General features: G+C 59.6%; 1 protein-coding gene across 21 annotated transcripts in view; it reads left to right on the forward strand.

Moving 5' to 3' along the window:
* NCOR2 (nuclear receptor corepressor 2) overlaps positions 1-17,966 on the forward strand; it is a 217,925-nt gene that overhangs the window by 161,329 nt on the left and 38,630 nt on the right. For 16 of the 21 annotated variants that reach the window (XM_034639637.1, XM_034639639.1, XM_034639635.1 and 13 more), the window contains 4 exons: positions 2,939-3,081; positions 10,344-10,491; positions 13,589-13,639; positions 14,611-15,241. In XM_034639637.1, the coding sequence (XP_034495528.1) occupies positions 2,939-3,081; positions 10,344-10,491; positions 13,589-13,639; positions 14,611-15,241 (973 nt within the window). The remainder of the gene's footprint in view (positions 1-2,938; positions 3,082-10,343; positions 10,492-13,588; positions 13,640-14,610; positions 15,242-17,966) is intronic. The other 5 variants (XM_034639648.1, XM_034639647.1, XM_034639649.1 and 2 more) reach the window with 1 other exon arrangement.

Consider the following 17,966-nt stretch of genomic DNA (forward strand, 5'->3'; position numbering starts at 1 on the left):
CCCCTCCCCTCCCCTCCCCTCCTCTCCCTCCCTCCTGCCGCCGCCGCTGCCGCCGTTGGACAGAAGGATGTGAGGCAGAGCTGAGCGGGAGCAGACGCCAGCCACAAGCCTGCTCCAGCCACAAGCCTCGCGGAGCCGGCACCGCGGCCGCCCAGCCTCCTGCCTCCCAGCCCGCTGCTCCCAGCTCCACTCCCTGGAGCATCCTCCAAGCCGTATGTTTCCGGAAAACTTGGCCGAGGGGGAGACGCAGATGAGAGGATGTGAGTGAGGCCCCAGGAGGGGCTTGGGGTTGCTTTGGGTACCGGTGCCAGGAACTTGGCTGTGGCCACCAGGCAGGGGACTCGGGAGTTATGTACCCGTGGGACCCCATCCCCACCCTTTCCCTTGGGGCCCCTTCCCCCCACTTTTCTGGCTGTCAGGCTGGGGCTCTTGGGGAGGGAGGGCAGGACCTTGGTCAGCTTGGGGCAGGCCGGGGCGGGGGGTCTTGGTGCGTGCTCAGAGGCGCTCTTTCTAGCTGGATGGGCGTTTGGGGGCTTTCATCTGGGTCTAGTTTAGGTGGTCTGCAAGGCTCGGTGAGTTCTAAAGTGCTTGTGCCTGTGCCCAGCACCCTCAGCCTGGGGAACGGGAACCAGAAGGGGGCCCTGGCCAGAGATACGAGGACGCTCACCCCAGCCTCTCACGTAGCCGTTAGAAAACCGAGGCCCAGAGAACAGAGTGGGTGGCTGAGAGCACACAGCACTTTCTAGGCCGGGCTTCTGGACAAGCCCGTCCAGCGCTCCTTCTTGAGCCTCCGCTTGTTTTTGGGAAGGGCTGGGTGACCCCGTCACCCTCATCAGCTCCTGCTGTTGCTGCTGCCACAAGTGGAGTTAATTAGGGCCCTAAAGCCTCGGCCTGCCTCCAAACCACCTCCTTATTTATGTGTTGAGTTTGGAAATATCATCCTCTCTGGGGTCCAGCCACCCCCTGGGCCCTCACTGCTTCTACCCGCCCCCCCCCCCAGCAGGCCCAGATGGGAGACCCGCCCTCTCCCGCCCAGGGTTCCGGCCCGACGTGTTTGCCTGGGCTCTCTTGGCCCCGGCTGGGGAAATATAAATAAGCTCGGGTCCCGTCGTCCTCCGCCAGGCTCTGTGGAAGTGGCAGCTGCTGCTGGCGCAGGCGGAGGGAAAGGTCAGGGGGCTGGGTGACACTTGATCCCATGTCCCAGCCCTCCCCTCCGCGCCTGTCCTTGAGGAACCCTGAGGAGCCCGCTGTGGAGCCACGTGGCCCGTAGCCGCCGCAGGGGAGCAGGTGGCCTGTCGGGCTGGCACCACCTCCACCCCATGGGGTCCAGAGGCAGGAGAGCGGAAAACCTGGGTCCCCACTCCCACTCTGCCCTTGGCTTATCCCCATAAGCCCGTGAGTGGCTGTGGCCCCTTGAACCCGTCCCCCCGCCTGGTGATGGGAGAAGAGTCATGGCCTCGGCAGCGAGGACAAGACAGAACCATGTCTTTGAAGGGCTTTGCAAACTCCAGGGCCCTCAGCCGTGTGATGTGGTGGTTTGTCAGTGTTGTTCTTGTTGCAGTTTTATTTTCATGAGAGCCTTGTACATAGCATGCCGTGGGCACATGTTAGAATGGATGGATGGATGATGGAACAAATGAATGACAGAAAATGCCAGCACACAGACTGTTGGCCCCTCCGGCTCCTGCACCCCTGCAAAATCCCCATCATAGCCTCCCTGCTTGTAGATTGATTTGATTCAAGGAAAATGGCCTCAAACTTCGTTACGGGAAATGTTTCGTTAGCCATTGTAAGTCTAGCTCTGGGGCTCAGAGGCTGCCGTGTTCCCAATAGTGTGACTCAGGCTTCATGCCTGCTGCCCTTGGGGGGCCCAGTCCTGCCCCGTGGTGCTGGGGGTCTGGAGCCTGCCTCCTGTCCCTCTGGCAGCCCCCGGGAAGTGGCTGGCCCTACCCTCTCAGGCTGACCTGGCTGCACAGGACATGCCGTGTACGTACAGAGAGACGCATACAGAGTGTGTGGCATGTCCATGTGTGCCGGGAGCTCCGTGGGCAGATGGACTGAGACCCGGGGCCGGCGCTTTCCAGGTGCGGCTTCTATGTGCAAGGGGCTGCGTTTTTGCTGAGCCTGGTATTTATGGCATTGAAACTAGAATGGGGTGTGGAGTTGGGGGGGTACAGTATTGGCCTGAGTTTGTGGGGCTGGAGAGAACTTTCTCTGACCTAGTTGGGTTTGGGGCGGAGTCTGCCAATTCTTGGGGATTTCTCCCCATATCAGGAGTCGGTGAAACTGTAAGAAGCTCACAGAGATGGGGGCGGGGGCTGTGTTTGAGGGGGCAAGTCTGCTTCCAGCCCCCGAATCAGCCTTGTGGGCGCCAAGCCCACGATGGCCTCAGGCCCCAGAGGTACCCCAGTTAACCTGGGTGAAGAGGCTCCTGGCTCCAGCTCACACCCACCCGGACCCCACCCTCCCTTCCCTGCTCACATGTTCCTTCCTTTTCTCTGGCCCTGGCCCGGTGCGGCCGGAAAACAGCCCTGTCTCCCGAGGCCGGAGGCCTCATCTGCAGCTGTGAGGGAGTGTCGGTGCTAGGTCACGACAGCCAGGGGAGCCAAGCGAGGTGGGAGCCTGGGCGGGGTCTGAGCCCCAGACCTCAGTCCCTCGCCCCAGAATCCTTTACGGTGGCCTTGGCAGGGGTGCACCCAGGGTGAGCACCTGCCTGCTCCTCTCGGTTCCTGGAGCCCGTGCCTTGCCCATGCGGCCTGGGTGGGGAGGGGTGGTGGCCAGGCCCCCATCCCCACCTCTCTAGGGCCCCCCACCCCCACTGTGTCTGCTTCTGGAGCAGAGAGCCTCGTGCGTGGATTCAGAGCACTTTCAGCCTGGGGCTCCAGGCCGTGGGCACAGGCCCCCTGCTGCCCCTCACCTGCTGCCGTCTCCTCCACAGGTCTTCTAGAACACGGCCGGAACTGGTCGGCCATCGCTCGGATGGTGGGCTCCAAGACCGTGTCTCAGTGTAAGAACTTCTATTTCAACTACAAGAAGAGACAGAACCTGGATGAGATCCTGCAGCAGCACAAGCTGAAGATGGTGAGCACCCCCCACACCGTCCCCGCCTGCCAGGGCCTCGTGTGGGGGCTGCGCCCAGGCCGGGGGCAGCTGTTCCACCAACACCTCGTGCTTAGTGGTACCTGTGGGCTGGCTGCAGGGATCTGTCTGTGCCGTAAATCCCCTCCTGGGCACTGGGATGACCCCGTGTGCCAGGCTCGCCCTCCCAGTGCCCCTCCTTGGCTCCCTTGCTCTCCTGGGTCCAACACCTCTGGGTGTGTGGAGGAAGGAGCACGGTGGGCTGTCAGGGCACTGGAATGAAGCCCCAGGGGCAAATGAACCCCAAGTGAGTGTCTCCACCTCCCTGCTTGACCTCATAGTCTTAGGGCTGCCTCGGGGAGGGAAGGACAGGTCAGGGAGCAGCGGGCCCAGCCCTGGCCTCATGCCGCTCTCCTGCTGCCCTCTGGCCTCAAGGGGAGGCCAGGAGCACAAGAAGGGCGGGCTCGCCTCGCTGAGCGTGTAAATGGTCTCTCCAGAGAGAACTGCTTCCCCCACAGCTGATACTGTGAAGGGGGTACCATTTGGGGGCAGCCTCTTCCCTTCCTCCTCTCTCCCCCTCTCTTCTTTCCCTGCCCTTCTCTCTTCCTCCCTCCCTGACTCCTGCCCCTTTTGGACACACTTGTGACATGCCATGCACTGTCACCATTACAGATCTGGGGAAACTGAGGCTCAGCCAGGCTCATATACAACGGGCTTGGGGTTTGAACCCACGCCTGTATGGCCCGGGGACCCATGCTCTGGATCACCAGCTGCATATTTCCTTGTAGATACGAAGGTATAAGAAGGGGGCACGCAGCTCTCCTCCCCAGGACCCCCTTGCCTGCTCCCCCCTCCCCCAGATCAGGCTGCCTGTTGCTGGTTATAAAGTACGTGCAGCCTGTCCTGGGAGGCAGTGCTGAATTGCTCTCCCCACGGAGCCCACTGGGGGACCCAGACTGCTGAGGTCACGCAGCATGGCAGGCCAGCCAGGGGTAGAATCGCCCCACTTGAACTGTGCTTGAGCGCCTTGCAGATTCCAAGGGCACCCTCCCCAGCCGCGCTGGGTGGGATCTTACTGAATTGAGTGTGTAAGCAGCTGCTGGCCGTTGGAGGCTGGAGGAGACCCTGTGTCATGCTCCTGTGGGCAGGGCTGAGGCTGACCCTCAGTCTTCAGTTGAGCTCTTGTCTGTCCCCCATGCCTGGTCACGGTCTGGTGAGGCCAGACCACCTTCTCCTCTCCGCCTGCTGTTCAGATGGTCCCTGGTGCTCCCTGAGCTTCTGGCACTGCTCCCACCACCCCGGGAGCTCTCCTTTTTTCCCGGATTTTCTAGGATTCTGGTTTCTGCAGGGAGGAAGACCCAGGGAGGCCTGAGGGCACAGAGCACCTGTCTTTAACGCCTGTTGAAATCCCTTAGAGCAGCAGCCGGGATGGGAGGGGCCTCTGTGCACACCAGCTAGGGATTAACTGGGGGGGGGGGGTGCCCCTGAGCAGCCTCGGGCACAGGAGGAGGTCTTCCTGCTCCCCCCCTCCCTTGACTCCCCCTCCTCCTCCCCCAGCCCCTGCTCCTCCTAGCCAGTGTGGACATAAACCAGCTCAGGCTGTCGGGTTACAGGCCTCCCCATCCAGCTTCCCTCATGGCACAGTCCCGCTGTGCTGCCAGGGACACCAGCACTCGAGAGTGTGGATTGGAGGACCAGCAACCCCAGCAAGGTGGATGGTGCAGTGTGGGCTCAGGGGCGAGAGTGGGGTCAAGTCCCAGCTTGAGGACGGGGCACCTGTGTGACCTTGGGTGGCAGCTTCATCCCACTAAGCCCCCATTCGCTCATCTGTATGGTGGGAGAATAATGGCCCTTACCCCGAGAGCTCCGGTGAGGATTGAATGATTTTCCACTTGTGACGCACCGAGGGCCTGCCGGAGGGGCGTGATCTGTGTGGGGCGGCTGCCTGACCACTGCCGCTAGTAGCCGTGGTGCTGGTGGTGGTCGTGGTGGTGGTGGCAGTAGTAGTAGTAGTTTATTTTCAAGCCACTGACCCCCTTTTCCTCTCAGGGGTGTGGGAGGCGCTCTCTCAAATGGTATATACAGGAGCAGCTGTTGTAGGGACTCTGGCCCAAGAGACCCGGATTCTAATCCAGATCTTGCCGCTTACTAGCTGTGCGGCCACAGGCAAACGGCTTGTCCTCTCTGTGCTCAGTTTTCCCAGCTGTGCAGTGGGGACAATCCTCATGGTCCCCTCGGAGGGCTGTCATGGCCCTCACCTGAGTGGGTGGATATAAGGGCTTGGAACAGGGCGTGGCACGTTGTGGGCGCCCCATAGCTGAGAGCTATGGCCATGGTGGCTCTCGTGGCCACCAGATGCCCAGTGGCTGGGGTCTCGCGTCTCGCTGGGTGAGTCCTGTCTATGGAGCGTGGCTGCTCCTAGACTGGCTGAGTGATGGACGGTTGGTCGATGGAGTCAGTCAGTCAGCCAGTGCCTTTCGTCTGAAGCGCAGCCTCGCAGGACGGTGGAGAGCAGGCCGTGGGGCTAGAGAGCCCGCGGTGCTGGCAGCCAAGTGGTGCCTGCAGGCACACGGCCGCCCCACTCTGGGCCTCGGGGTCCTCTGTAAAGTGAAGGTAGGACTAGGACACACCGTCAGGGTTGTCGTGAGGACTGGGGGATCCTCATAGAGGGCGGTGTCGCGCCCGGGCCAGCGCTCGGCGAGTGCTGGCATTATGCTCACTGCGCACTCAGCGAGCCTTTCTCGAGCGCCCGCCGTGTGCCAGGCAAGCTGGGTGCATGGGCTTTTCCTGCTGGGCGGAGGAGCTGGGCATTCCTGTAGTGCACGGCGGGAAGCCGTCTGCCAGGGCTGGGCTCGAGGTGGGCGGTCCTGGTCTGAGAGGAGTGTTGGTGAAGCTGATGGAGGAGGCCGCCCTCCTTGTTGCCTGACCCTGAGCACTGGCGGGCAGTGAAGCCAGGAGACCACGGAGGGGATTTGCACCCAGGTCAGGAGCATCCCTTCGTGGCCCTGTCCTCCACTACACCTGGCTCACACAGGTCTCAGCAAAGCATGGTCTTGCTGCGTGAGCTGCGGACCAAGTGCACTGGACCAGAAGATGGGGCCAGCAAGCCGTGTTCTGAGGCCTACAGACGGGTGAAACTTGCTGACCAGTCGTTGGTGAGAAAAGGCAGTCGGGGAGTGTGGGGCTGGTTCTTGCTCCCCACTGACCTTGAGGGAGCAATGGAGGAAGCACAGTGAGCGGATATAGGTACCTGTCATGGGAAGTTGGGCTCAGCCTGGCTTTGTCCATCCTGACAGTGGCCACCCGTGCTGCAGAGGTGAGTTCCCTGTTGCTGAAGTATGCAAGCAGGCCTCACAAGATGCTGCTGAACCCCATGACCTCCGCCTCCCACCCCTCCCTGGCCCTCTCCAGGCCCCAGGAGGAAACTAGGTCCTTATGGATCCTGAAGCAGGGACAGCTACCTCTGGCCGTTGGCCAGGCCCTGTCTGGAGCTCAGAAAGACATGTCACTCTTGTCCAGTGCAGGAAGGAGCCGGGGAAGTAGAGGGTCAGTGGGTGTCCCCTCCCGCTTTACACCAGGTCTGGCCTGAGTGTGGCCCTGGGGCGACGTCAGCAGGAAGCAAGACTGGGTGGGCAGGCGAGCATGTCCCAGAGTTATGTAACATTTGGCATTAGTGACTTTTCCAAGGTTTTCCCTCCCCCTCCTTATGGCCGAAGGTTACCCTTTTCTCCCATCTGTGAATCCAGGCCCTGGGGCTCAGCTTCCGTGTTTCTCTGTCTCTGTCTATCTCAGCCCAGGCCCTACTTTGCCTTCTTTTCCTCTGTTGTCTTCTCCATCCGAGGCTGCATAGTCCTACAGAGGGACATGGCACAGGCAACAAAGTGCTTAAACCTGACCTGCATTCAAATCTGGGCTGCTCAACTCAAGAGCTGTGTGATCTCGGGAAAGTGTCTTTGCCTCTCTGAGCTAGTGTCTGTCTTTGTCTATCAAGTTCATCTAAAGAAATAGTTACAGAGCACCTGTTCAAAAGGTACCAGGCACTATTTCAGGTATGCTGGGAATATAGCAGAGAGCAAGGATGCTGGCTCTTAGAGGCTAATTCTAGTTCAAGAGGCAGATTAACATACAAATAATTTCTGATTGTGGTCTGAAGGTGATAAGGTGAGGGATATAGTAGAGAGTGATTGATTGGGGTGGGGAGGGCAAGGATTAGCTGATGTTGACAGGGAAATGGGGAAGATCTCTCTGAGGAGGTGATGTCTGTCTGAGCAAAGCCCTGATTGAGGTGGGGAAGTGAGTCACACTAGTAACTAGGAGAAGGATGTCCAGGCAGAGGAACGACCAGTGCAAAGGCCCTGTGGCTGGGGCACTGTAAGCATGTTTGCACAAGGAGGCCAGTGTGTTTGTAGCAGGATGACTGAGGAGGGCAGAGGTGGACAGACATTTCAGAGAGGCGGGTGGGGTCCAGATCTAGATCATGCAGGGCTGTATGGAGTGGGGAGGACTTGGGGTTTTATATCAAGGGTTTCAGGGAGCCACTGGAAGGTTTGAAGAAGGGAGCAGCGTACTCTGGCTTGCGGAGCAGCTGTGCATATCCATTGACTCCATCCAGGAAAACACTGGGCCCATAGTAGGTACTTAATAAACAGCAGCTGTAATTACACTGGTTTCGCCAGCATCTCCTGTTCCACGCACATCTCCTGATTCTGAGGTACAGAGCCACGTGTGGAAGGATTTGGTGTCATTCCTCAGACACTCAATAAGCCCCTGCCTCCTCAGACCCCCTGTTAGGATTCGAGTGGTGACGTCATACTTGCCTCACTTGGCCTGAGGTGTCGTGGGCTGCTGGGTCTGGCAGTAGCCAGACTCGGACTCGAGTCCCCAGGAAGATGGACTTCCTGGCCAGGCCCCCGGGAGCCGCCGTTCCCTGCCAAGCTCCCAGCGTTGCCGAGTGCCACCCAACCCCACAGCCGATCGCCTGCCTCACCCAGCCTGAGCACAGGAGTGAGTCCCTGTCTGCTAAAAATAGATTGGGGAAGAAGGGGGAACCCTCACCCGCACCCACAGAACCCACATGCCACACAATTTTCTGCGCCTCCGTGGGCCCCAGCCCGGCTCCTGGGAGAAGCTTGGGGTTTGGGGCAGGGCCGGGCCAGCCCCTGGAGGCGGGTGGATGGCAGAGCTGGGCGTTCCCACAGTGGCCAGGGGACATTCGGCAGGGTGGGGCTATGGCCCTGGCCTGTTGGTGACGGAAACCGTGACTAACGGGCAAACGGACGTTTTCCTTTTCCTCCCTGCGTTCTGAGCTGCTACGCTCAGAGGACCCCCATTTGCCCAGGGAGAAGGCAGGACAGGAAGTGATCCCACTCCCAGGCTGGGGCCGGGGCTTGGGGACCCCCCTGAAGCCTGTTTTCAGCCCAGCCATGGTGAGGGCCTGGGGCCGGCAGACCCTGCTAGTGCCTGGAGCAGGCAGGGCATGTGCCCCGAGAGTGGGCTGTATCGGGTTTGGGTAGGGTGGCTTTCTCCAGGGAGCTGGAGGGTTGGTGGAGGGGGGGCACATTAGTTTCCCATTTCCTGTAACAAAGTACCACAAACTAGGTGACTTAAAACAATAGAAATGTATTCTGTCACAATTCTGGACGCAAAAATCTGAAATTGAGGTGTCTGTAGGGCCCTGCTCCCTCTGGAGGCTGTGGGGAGAAGCCTGCCTTTCTCCTCTAGCTTCTGAGGGTGGCCAGTCGTGCTGGACTTTATTTGGCTTACAGATACATCGCTCCCCTGTGTGCCTATGTGTCCAAATTCCCCTCTATTCTTATAAGGACACCAGTCATACTGGACTCAGGGTCCGCCCTAATCTAGTATGACCTCATCTTAACTAATTACATCTGCAAAGAGCTTATCTCCAAATAAGGTCACTTTCTGAGGTTTGGGTGGGCATGGATTCTGGGGGAACAATGTTCAACCCCATGCGAGGGGCTTCGTTGAGACTGTTGGCATGTCTGAGATTGTTGTGGGTTCTGCCTCCTGCCTTGGAGACCCCAAAGGGCTCAGGCTGGGACCCTCCTGTCATTCCAGCTATATCGGGGTGGGTCATCCTCTCTTAGGAACTGGTCCACTGCCTCTGGGAGTCCCTGGTCACCTTGAGACCCTAGCACTCTGCCACCACATGTACCCCAACTCTGCCAACTGTGTGTTTAAGCCCCACAGGCCGCCCGTTTGGTCAGTCAGTGAGTTAGCCCGCAAATGTGCTCTGAACCTCTGCCTGGCCCCCTGGAGCGCGCCCCCCACCCCCCAGTGAGGTGCAAAGGCAGGAGCTGCCAACCAGGAGTGAGCAGCTTGTGCCCGAGCTGGGGGATGGGCATCTGGCTCCATGAGCGAAGGAGCCAGGCGTCCAGGGACCGGGGTGCTGTGTGGAGGGATGTGCAAGGCTTCACAGCGAGAACCTTCTTTCTGTTCCTTGCACACACTGAGCTGGGCCCCACCTTGGGGGTCTGTGCTTGCAGTTCCCTCTACCTGGACCACCATCCTCCAAGTCTTTGCCTGGCCAGCTCTCTCTCAGTGCGTCTACTCGGCTCGGATGTCACCTCCTCCGAGAAGCCTTCCCAATCCATCTAGCCCCCACCCTGTCTGATGCCAGCTTGCTCATGTCCCCACCTCTGAGTCTGTTCTTAAGTGGTGTGTTATTTGTTGGTCTCCCTGACTGAAAGACCTCTGTGCGCAGGGCCTTTGTCTGTCTCATTCATTGTGTGTCCTCAGCCCCGATGCAGTCCTGGCACACAGGAGGTGCCCTGTAAAGACTGGTGGAGTGAAATGATGAGCTTCCCAAACCAGCCCTGTCTCCGGGGCTCAGTGAGGGGCAGAGGTGACATGCAAGGAAGTTTCACTCATTCATTTGCTCCGTATGTGGTGACTGTGCTTGGCAGGGTATGGTCACTGCTCTGGCTGGGATAGTCAGAGGGGCTGGAGCAATCACAGGGGGCCTGTAGGCAGAGACAGCCCTTCCTCACCTGTTCCAGAAGGATGTCAGGGCAGCTAATAGGCCAGGTGGCACCGTATGTGTATCTGGGACTTGATGGAAGAATAAAGCCCTCAGTAAAAATAACCACTGGCATGCTTGGCTGTGGGGCGTGAAGGGGGAAGGTCGCCTCATGGCCACTCGGCGGGGATCACTGTCCATCGCACCTGTGGCGAGGCCTCGGGCACAGGGAGTCCCCAGGATGACAGCCCAGGCCCAGGCTGTGACCGCCACTGTCCCTGTGCCCTAGGAGAAGGAGAGGAATGCACGGAGGAAGAAGAAGAAAGCCCCAGCTGCTGCCAGTGAGGAGGCTGCCTTCCCGCCCGTGGTGGAGGACGAGGAAATGGAGGCGTCGGGCGCAAGCGGGAATGAGGAGGAGATGGCGGAGGAGGCAGAAGGTGAGGGGCAGGAACTGACCGGTCCCAGAAATGTCTGGGTCCTTCTAAAAAGAGGCCTGGACTGCCTTGGAGGGGGAGCATGGTGATGGTGGTGACATTGTTGGTGTTGATGGTGATAATGATGGTGGTGGTGGTGGTGATGACGATGGTGATGATAGTGATGGTGGTGGTGGTGGTGATGATGGTGATGGTGATGGTTTTGATGGTGGTGTTGGCGGTGATGACGATGGTGATGATGGTGCTGGTGGTGGTGATGGTGATGGTTTTGATGGTGGTGTTGGCGGTGATGACGATGGTGATGATAGTGCTGGTGGTGGTGGTGATGGTGATGGTTTTGATGGTGGTGGTGGTGGTGATGACGGTGGTGGTGGTGGTGATGGTGGTGATGGTGATGGTGGTGGTGCTGGTGGTGGTGATGGTGATGGTTTTGATGGTGGTGTTGGCAGTGATGACAATGGTGATGATAGTGCTGGTGGTGGTGGTGATGGCAGTGGTGGCGGTGGTGATGATAATGCTGATGGTGATGATGGTGGTGACAATGGTGATGATAGTGGTGACCATGGTGATGATAGTGATGATGGTGGTGGTGATGGTGATGGCAGTAGTGGCGATGGTGATGGTGATGATGGTGGTGACAACGGTGATGGTGGTGATGATGGTGTTGCTCCCAAGTGCCCCATTTTGGATGATAAATTACCTGGGTCTATACTTGCCCCACATGGCACGATGTCCCTGAAGACCCCAACCCCTGCTTAGCTGAATGTCTGTGCCTCACCTGTTATCTTCCTACCAAGAGCTGCCCCAGTTGGACCCTCATGTTCCTGGTAAACAGACCTTTTTTTTCCTCCCACCCCTGCCTAGGGTGCCTTCCTATTCCTCCTGTCTGCTGCCTCTGCATTCAGACTCTCGGGCTTCTGCCCACATGCTGAAGGGAAGGTGCGAGTGAGCTTCTGGCTCCTCAAGCCAGGCCTGCAAATAAATTGAAGCTTGCCAGCCCCCAGTGTGTTCGCCAGCCTGAGCCCTACTTCCTGGTTGAAAACAGAGAGTGGGGCCATGTGGTTGCCCTCGCCTCAAGTTGGGGGCGGGTCTGGGGACAGAGTCTGATCCCCCCTCGCTGCTCTGGGTCTCTCTGGTCCAGACTGGTGAGAGGCCTGGCCAGTGTCTGATGGAGGCCGCAAATGCCTCTGCCCTCGTTTTCTGGGTCCTTGTTTTCTGGGTCCTGGGTTTATAGCCAGAAAAAGAGAAGGAAGCAGAAACCCAATCCCCCTCTTTAAATACCCTCCCAGCTGTCTCTGTGGATAGGGTGCAGCCTTGGTGGGAAAGTAGAAGGAAGCCAGACTTTGGCTCAGCATTAAGATGAGAGCAGACACTGCCCAGGAAGAGAACTGTGTGGTAGTGAACTCCCCGTCACTTGTAGGGTTTGCATACCACAGCAGGGGTGGAGGAGGGGCATTCTGTGCTGGGTGGGGGAGGGGGAGGGCAGGTCTGGCGGAGCTGAGGCCTGTGACCACTTGATGGCTCTGAAAGGATCCTGTGCAGCAGGGTAGAAAATCCTGCACAAAGGTACGGGGTGATACTTCCATCTCACGGATGAGTTTTGAAACCAAGGCCCAGGGAGAGGAGAACCACTCTCACAGGGTGTCATATAACTGGTAGACTTGGAGTTGGCCAGTCCAGCCATCATTTGCTGTGTAACCCTGTCCCTGGTGACCAGGGTGGGGAAGGTCAGGGAGGTTCTGGGTTAGGGCCTGAGGTCGCCCTAGTGGAACCTTCTAGAAACCCCAGCCAGCCCCAGCAGCATGGCAGACCCCTCCAGGGGGTGGGCAGCAAGTGCCTTGTTGCATCCAGGCAGAGACAAACCATCCAGGGAGGGAGGAGTCATCCTCTGTTCAGTGTCTCCGCAGCGATCATGGTCTCCCAGTCCTAATCCCTCAAACTGTCACAGTGACCCAGTGGAGTAGGTGCTCTTGTCACCCTGTTTACAGATGAGGAAACTGAGGCACAGAGCGGTCACCAGAGGTCACACCGTTGGCTTGCTTGGGGACCAGGGTTCACACTGGTCAGAAGTGCAGACCCTCGGGCCCCTCCTGGACTGACTGATGAGGCAATGCTTCGGGGCTGGGCCCTGTAGTCCCAGTCTTCACAGCCCCTGGCCTCGGGCGCACGCTCACCTCTGAGAGCTCCTCATGGAGACAAGCCTCTCAGTGAGCAAGAGAGCCTGGGGATAACTGCCCATTTTTTAGATAAGCAGACTGAAACTCTGGGAGTTAAACCACTTGTCCAGGGGGCGTCTGCACTGGCCCCTATGCCCTGATGTCTGTTAAATGAGCAGAAAGAAGTGGCATCACTGGAGTCCACCCACAGAGGCAGGAACCTGGTGGTTAGGGGCACGAGACACGGGGTCGGCCCTCTCCTGCCCCCATGCAGTATGGCCTGGGGCAAGTGACTCGGCCTTTCCATGCCTCAGTTTCCTCATCTGCATATGAGATGCTACTTGTCCTGATCCTAGGGGTTGCTGAGGATTAAATGAGTCACAAGCATGAAGGGCCCCATGCACAGCTCAGCACCCACAAGAGAAGCCCTGTTGTTCCAATTATGATTTCTGGGAGTGGTGGACTCTGAAGGGACATGAGCAGTGAGAGAGGCTGAGGGGTGGGGCAGCAGGGGCTGAAGGAAGCCTTTGTCCAGAGCCATGGCAGCCCCCTGCTCACCTGGCTCTCTGTGGCTGAGCTGTGGGTGGGGTCCAGGGCCCCAAAGGCCGCTCCTGCAGCCCTGTCCATCTCTGAGGTCAGCACCCTCACCCTCAGAGTCCTGGGGACACAGATCCAGAGAAGGCCTGTAACTTGTCCAAGGATACCCAGGAGTGGGCGGGATTGGCTCCTCACCCAGCACCAGCCCCATTGTTGGCCGAAGCCTCTGCTGGTCACCTGTGGGGTCTGAAGGGAGAGGGCACATCACTCCAAGATGAGGGCTGCCGCAAGTCCCCATTGCCTGATGGGCCGCAGGTCCCCTGCTGGCCTGCCTCCTTGGCCAACTCCTCTCTCCTTCCTGTTGCTCCTGCTGCATTGCTTCTAATCCTTCTCTCGCTTCTTTCCAGCCTTACACACCTCTGGGAATGAGGTGCCCAGAGGGGAATGCAGTGGCCCAGGTACGAATGTGGCCGGCTGGCCTGGGAGTGGGGTAGGGGTAGGGCTGTGCTGGGGTCGGGCATTCCGAGGTCACCTGTCCTCAGTGAGGGGCCCCACTTCTGTGAGCATGCCTCTGTGAATGCCAACATCTGTGCTGCTGCTGCCTCTGTCCCCCTTCCCTGTGCAGTGTCTGTTCCCCATGCTGTTCCCTGACTCACTCTGGCAGATCTGTACACTCAGCTCCACTGTTCTGTTGATTTTCACCAGTGTTTTCATCTGTGACTTTCACCTTGTTTGATTTCCCAACAACAGGCGCAGGGCTTTTCACATGTCCTCATTTTACACAAAATGGGGAAATTGAGACCTAAAGAAGTGACGGGAGTGTTTTTTTTAAGGCTGAAGAGTCAGGTGGGAGGCTAGCTGCCCTCACCCTTCATCTGCACACACGTTCAATTACTTGGTTAACGCTTAACTGCGCATCTGCCATGTGCCAAGCCGTGTGGGAACTCCTCGGAGTTCTCCGGTGCGGTAGCGAATAGTTACCAAATGTCACCGGTGCTGCCACACCTCCTGGCTTACTTACCCTCTGAGCTGGGATCAGTTTCCCTGCTCTGCAGATGGGGAGAGCAAGGCCCAGAGGTAATCTGTGTTACTCCAGCCGGGCTGCCGGCCTGGGCAGAGCCAGGGGTGCAGCGCAGATGAAGGCCCGCAGCCCTGGCTGTGCAGGGGTGCAGCGACCCCAGGGGCTGGAAGTTAGTGAGGTGGCTGGGCGCCAGGGTCAGCATGGGGAGAAGGTGGCAGGAGAGAGGGCAGTGCCCCAGGACTGGGAGGGGCCAGCTGCTTAGGTGCATAGGAGTCTCGGGGCCATTGTGGTGTCAAGCTATGGGGTCACTACATCCTGACTTTGTGTCCTCAAGCTGGGATGGGCAGGGCCGGCTCCATCCCCGAGCCCCCAGTACCACTCACCCTGCCTCTTTCTCCCCCCCAACAGCCGCGGTCAACAACAGTTCTGACACCGAGAGCATCCCCTCCCCCCGCACCGAGGCCGCCAAGGACACGGGGCAGAATGGGCCCAAGCCCCCACCTGGCCCAGCCACTGACGTGCCACCCCCTGAGCCACCCACCCCACCACCAGAGGACACTCTGGCCCCCACTGAGCCCACCCCAGCTCCCGAAGCCACCGGCCCGCCCACACCCCCGCCAGCACCTGCGTCGCCCACCGCACCCCCTCCTGTGGTTCCCAAGGAGGAGGAGGAGGAGGCGGCGGCGGCCGCGGCCCCCCTGGCGGTGGAGGAGCAGGAGCAGACGTCCCCTGTGGCCCAAGAGCTGGCTGTGGCTGTGGGCGGGACGGAAGAGCCTGCTGAGGCGCCCCCCGCAGAGCCCATCAAGAGCGAATGCAAAGAGGAGGCCGCGGAGGAGGGGCCTGACAAGGGCAAGGGGGGCTCTGAGGCCAGCGCCGAGGCTGCGCCCGAGGGGGCCCTCAAGGTGGAGAAGAAAGAAGGTGGCGGCCCTGGGGGCAAATCTACCACGGCCAAGGGCGCGGGAGCCCCCCAGGACAGTGATTCCAGTGCCACCTGCAGTGCAGACGAGGTGGACGAGCCCGAGGGGGGCGATAAGAACAGGTGAGTGGGCAGAGCGGGTGGCGGCTTCCGTCTTCTGCCAGCACCGAGGCAGTAGTGCACAGGCCGATTCTCTGCCTGCCCTCGGGGAGCGTGGCTGGATGCAGAGGGTGCCGCCCCGGGCCGGTCTGGAAGGGGAGCGTGCCAGACAGTGGGGCTGGCTTGCCGGGGCCGTGGCATGCAGCACCACAAACCGGGTGGCTGTGGGTGATCAGGTGTGGCCAGTCCCCTGCTCCTCTGAAGGCTCTTGCTCCTCCGGCTTCTGCTGACGGCTGACCGTGCTTGGCGTTCCTTGACTCGTAGACATATCACTTGCATCTTTGCCTCCGTCTTTGCGTGGTGTTTCCCTATGTGTCCTACATGCCCAAATTTCTTTTTCTTGGGAGGACTCCATCACTGGATTCAGGTCCAGCCTAATGACCCCATCTTCACTTGATCACATCTGCAGAGAGCCTGTTTCCAAATTAGGTCAAATTCACAGGTCCCTGGCTGTTTGGGCTTGAGCATGTTTGGGGGTTGGGAGTGGTGGGGGCACAATTCTATCCTTAACGAGGCAGGAACAGCAGGTGCTAAGGCCCCGGGGGTGGGAAGGAGCCTGTGCAATTCAGGCAGGGTGGTGGAGCCAGTGAGGGCCAGCGGGCTGGGCTAACCACGGCTGTAGTCCGTTTTCAGGGGAATGCCCTGCTCAGCTGGGTGTGACTTAGGCTCTGAAAGCAGCTGGCTGTCAGTGCGGGGAATTCAGTGGGGCTCAGAGAGGCATGGGCAGGTGGCTGCCGTGTCCCAGCAGTGATGCAGGTTTGCCTGCGGGTGCTTGTGACAGACTCCTGAGATCACTGATGGCTCGTGTCTCATCCATCCACCAAGGGTCCAGGTATGGGAACTTGGAGCCCCTGTCCTGGCTCAAGTCGCTTGAGCCGTTGAGGCTGCTCTCCTGGCGGGGTGGCCTGGAGGGACCCCTGTGCTGTCCTGTTCGGGTGCCGCTATCTCTGAGATGTGTTCCTCCCTTTCTTACCTTTGTCTTTGCTCCTGGCCTGGGGTGCCCAACCCCACCTCCCCCCCAAGCCTCTGGAGCCCTGGATTTTCACCACGTTTGGCAGCGATGCTTGAGGCCGCCGAGCCCTGAGACTCTGGCAGCACCAGCGCTCATACCCCCGAGGTGGGGCCAACTGCGGGCAGTTGAGGGCAGGGGTGCAGAGACCTGCTCCCACCCACATCTGGACACTGGAGGAATGTTTTCTAGTGAGGCAGGCGGGTCGTTTTTTATTTTGACTAAAAACAGTGCGGTCTGTTGTCTCTCCTCTCCCGTCTCTCGGAAAAGTTCTGGGCAGAGCAAGAGGGAGGAAAATCTGACTTTCAAATCGCCAAGTTCACTCGGAGCCTTTCCTCTGCCCCATGATTCACCTTGGGGCATGTTAAAATGGCAAATTCTTGAACATTTCATGTGAAAATCAGATTCATCCAGAGCTCTTTGGGTCTTCCTTCACAAAAGGAAGTGAGCCACGTGGTCCTCCGATTCCTGTGTCCGGGGGTCCCTGGGAGCCACCGCTGGCAGGAGCCTCACCCCGTTTGTGTCAGGAAGATAGTCTGGTGGGTGGCCCTGTGACCGACCAGCAAAGGCCTGGCCAACAGGCTTCTGAGGGTTCAGAGGCTCCTGAGCTTCTTGCCCTTGGAAAACAGCACGCACGGCGACCCGGTCCTCCGGGGAGGGCCCACGGCCAGGGACTGGCTGCTCCGCTCCCCGTTTGTGCCTGGGTAATGGGGTCAGGGCGGGCGGCTCCCCACCCTGCTCCTGCTGGCCACGGGGACGGAGTCATGGAAACATGTTTCTGCTCTTAGCGGGAAGAGTGCTGAGCTCATGGGGCAACCACGCTGATAAGCAGCCTCCTGGAGTCTATGTTTTGGGTTCACATGGCCTGCCCAATCCTGGGGAACTGGGAAGGCTGGGCTGAGCCCCACTAACCCCCTGGATCCCTCTGGCCAGGCCTGAAGCCCCAGAGGCTACTTTCGGCCTCCTTCTCCCCCTCTACAGCCCCACCCAGGGACGTGTCCTTCCCTCCCCCAGCTGGGTCTGGCTCCATCCACTCTTCCTGCCTGAATGTCCAACATTCGATCCCCAGAGAGCAGCGGCCCTGGGCTGGGAGTCAGGACACCTGGTTTGTCACGCCCTGTGTGACCGAGGCTGGTCCCCCGCCCTCGGAGCCAGGCTGGACTTAGGCCAGCTTGCTGACCTCTTCCTGGCTGGCCGCCTGCCACCCCTCCCTCCCCCCAGCCACAGCCGCGCAGGCAAGATGCGTCAGAGCACGTCCTGGCAGCCAGGGCCTCCCGGAAGGGCTGGCGGGACGGGTGGGCCCCTGCACGACCCCGGGTCCTGGCCGGCTGCCCACCGCCCTCCTTCCCGCCTGGCAGCCCCGGTGTGGTGAGCTGGGCGTCCCTGGACAGGCCCAGGATGCATCTCGTTCTGGCCCCTGCCGGATGACCTTTGGAGAGAGAAATCATATTCTGCTTTTACTCTCCATCACCTTCTGCCAGGCAGCTCCTCTGCCTGGGAGTTTTCTTGGCTGACGACCAGAGATAGTGGCTTTGATTGCTAAGCCTTGAGCTCGCCTGCCCTCCTCTGTCCCAATTTCCAGAGAAGGTGCCTGGGCACTTTCTGGTGGGGTGGAGACTTCAGAAAGCCCCTTCCTCTGGGCCTCAGTTTTCTACAAGATGGGTGTGGTGTCCCCACGTT

Source organism: Ailuropoda melanoleuca, chromosome 12 (genome assembly GCF_002007445.2).
Source record: "Ailuropoda melanoleuca isolate Jingjing chromosome 12, ASM200744v2, whole genome shotgun sequence".
Classification (NCBI taxonomy): Eukaryota; Metazoa; Chordata; class Mammalia; order Carnivora; family Ursidae; genus Ailuropoda; species Ailuropoda melanoleuca.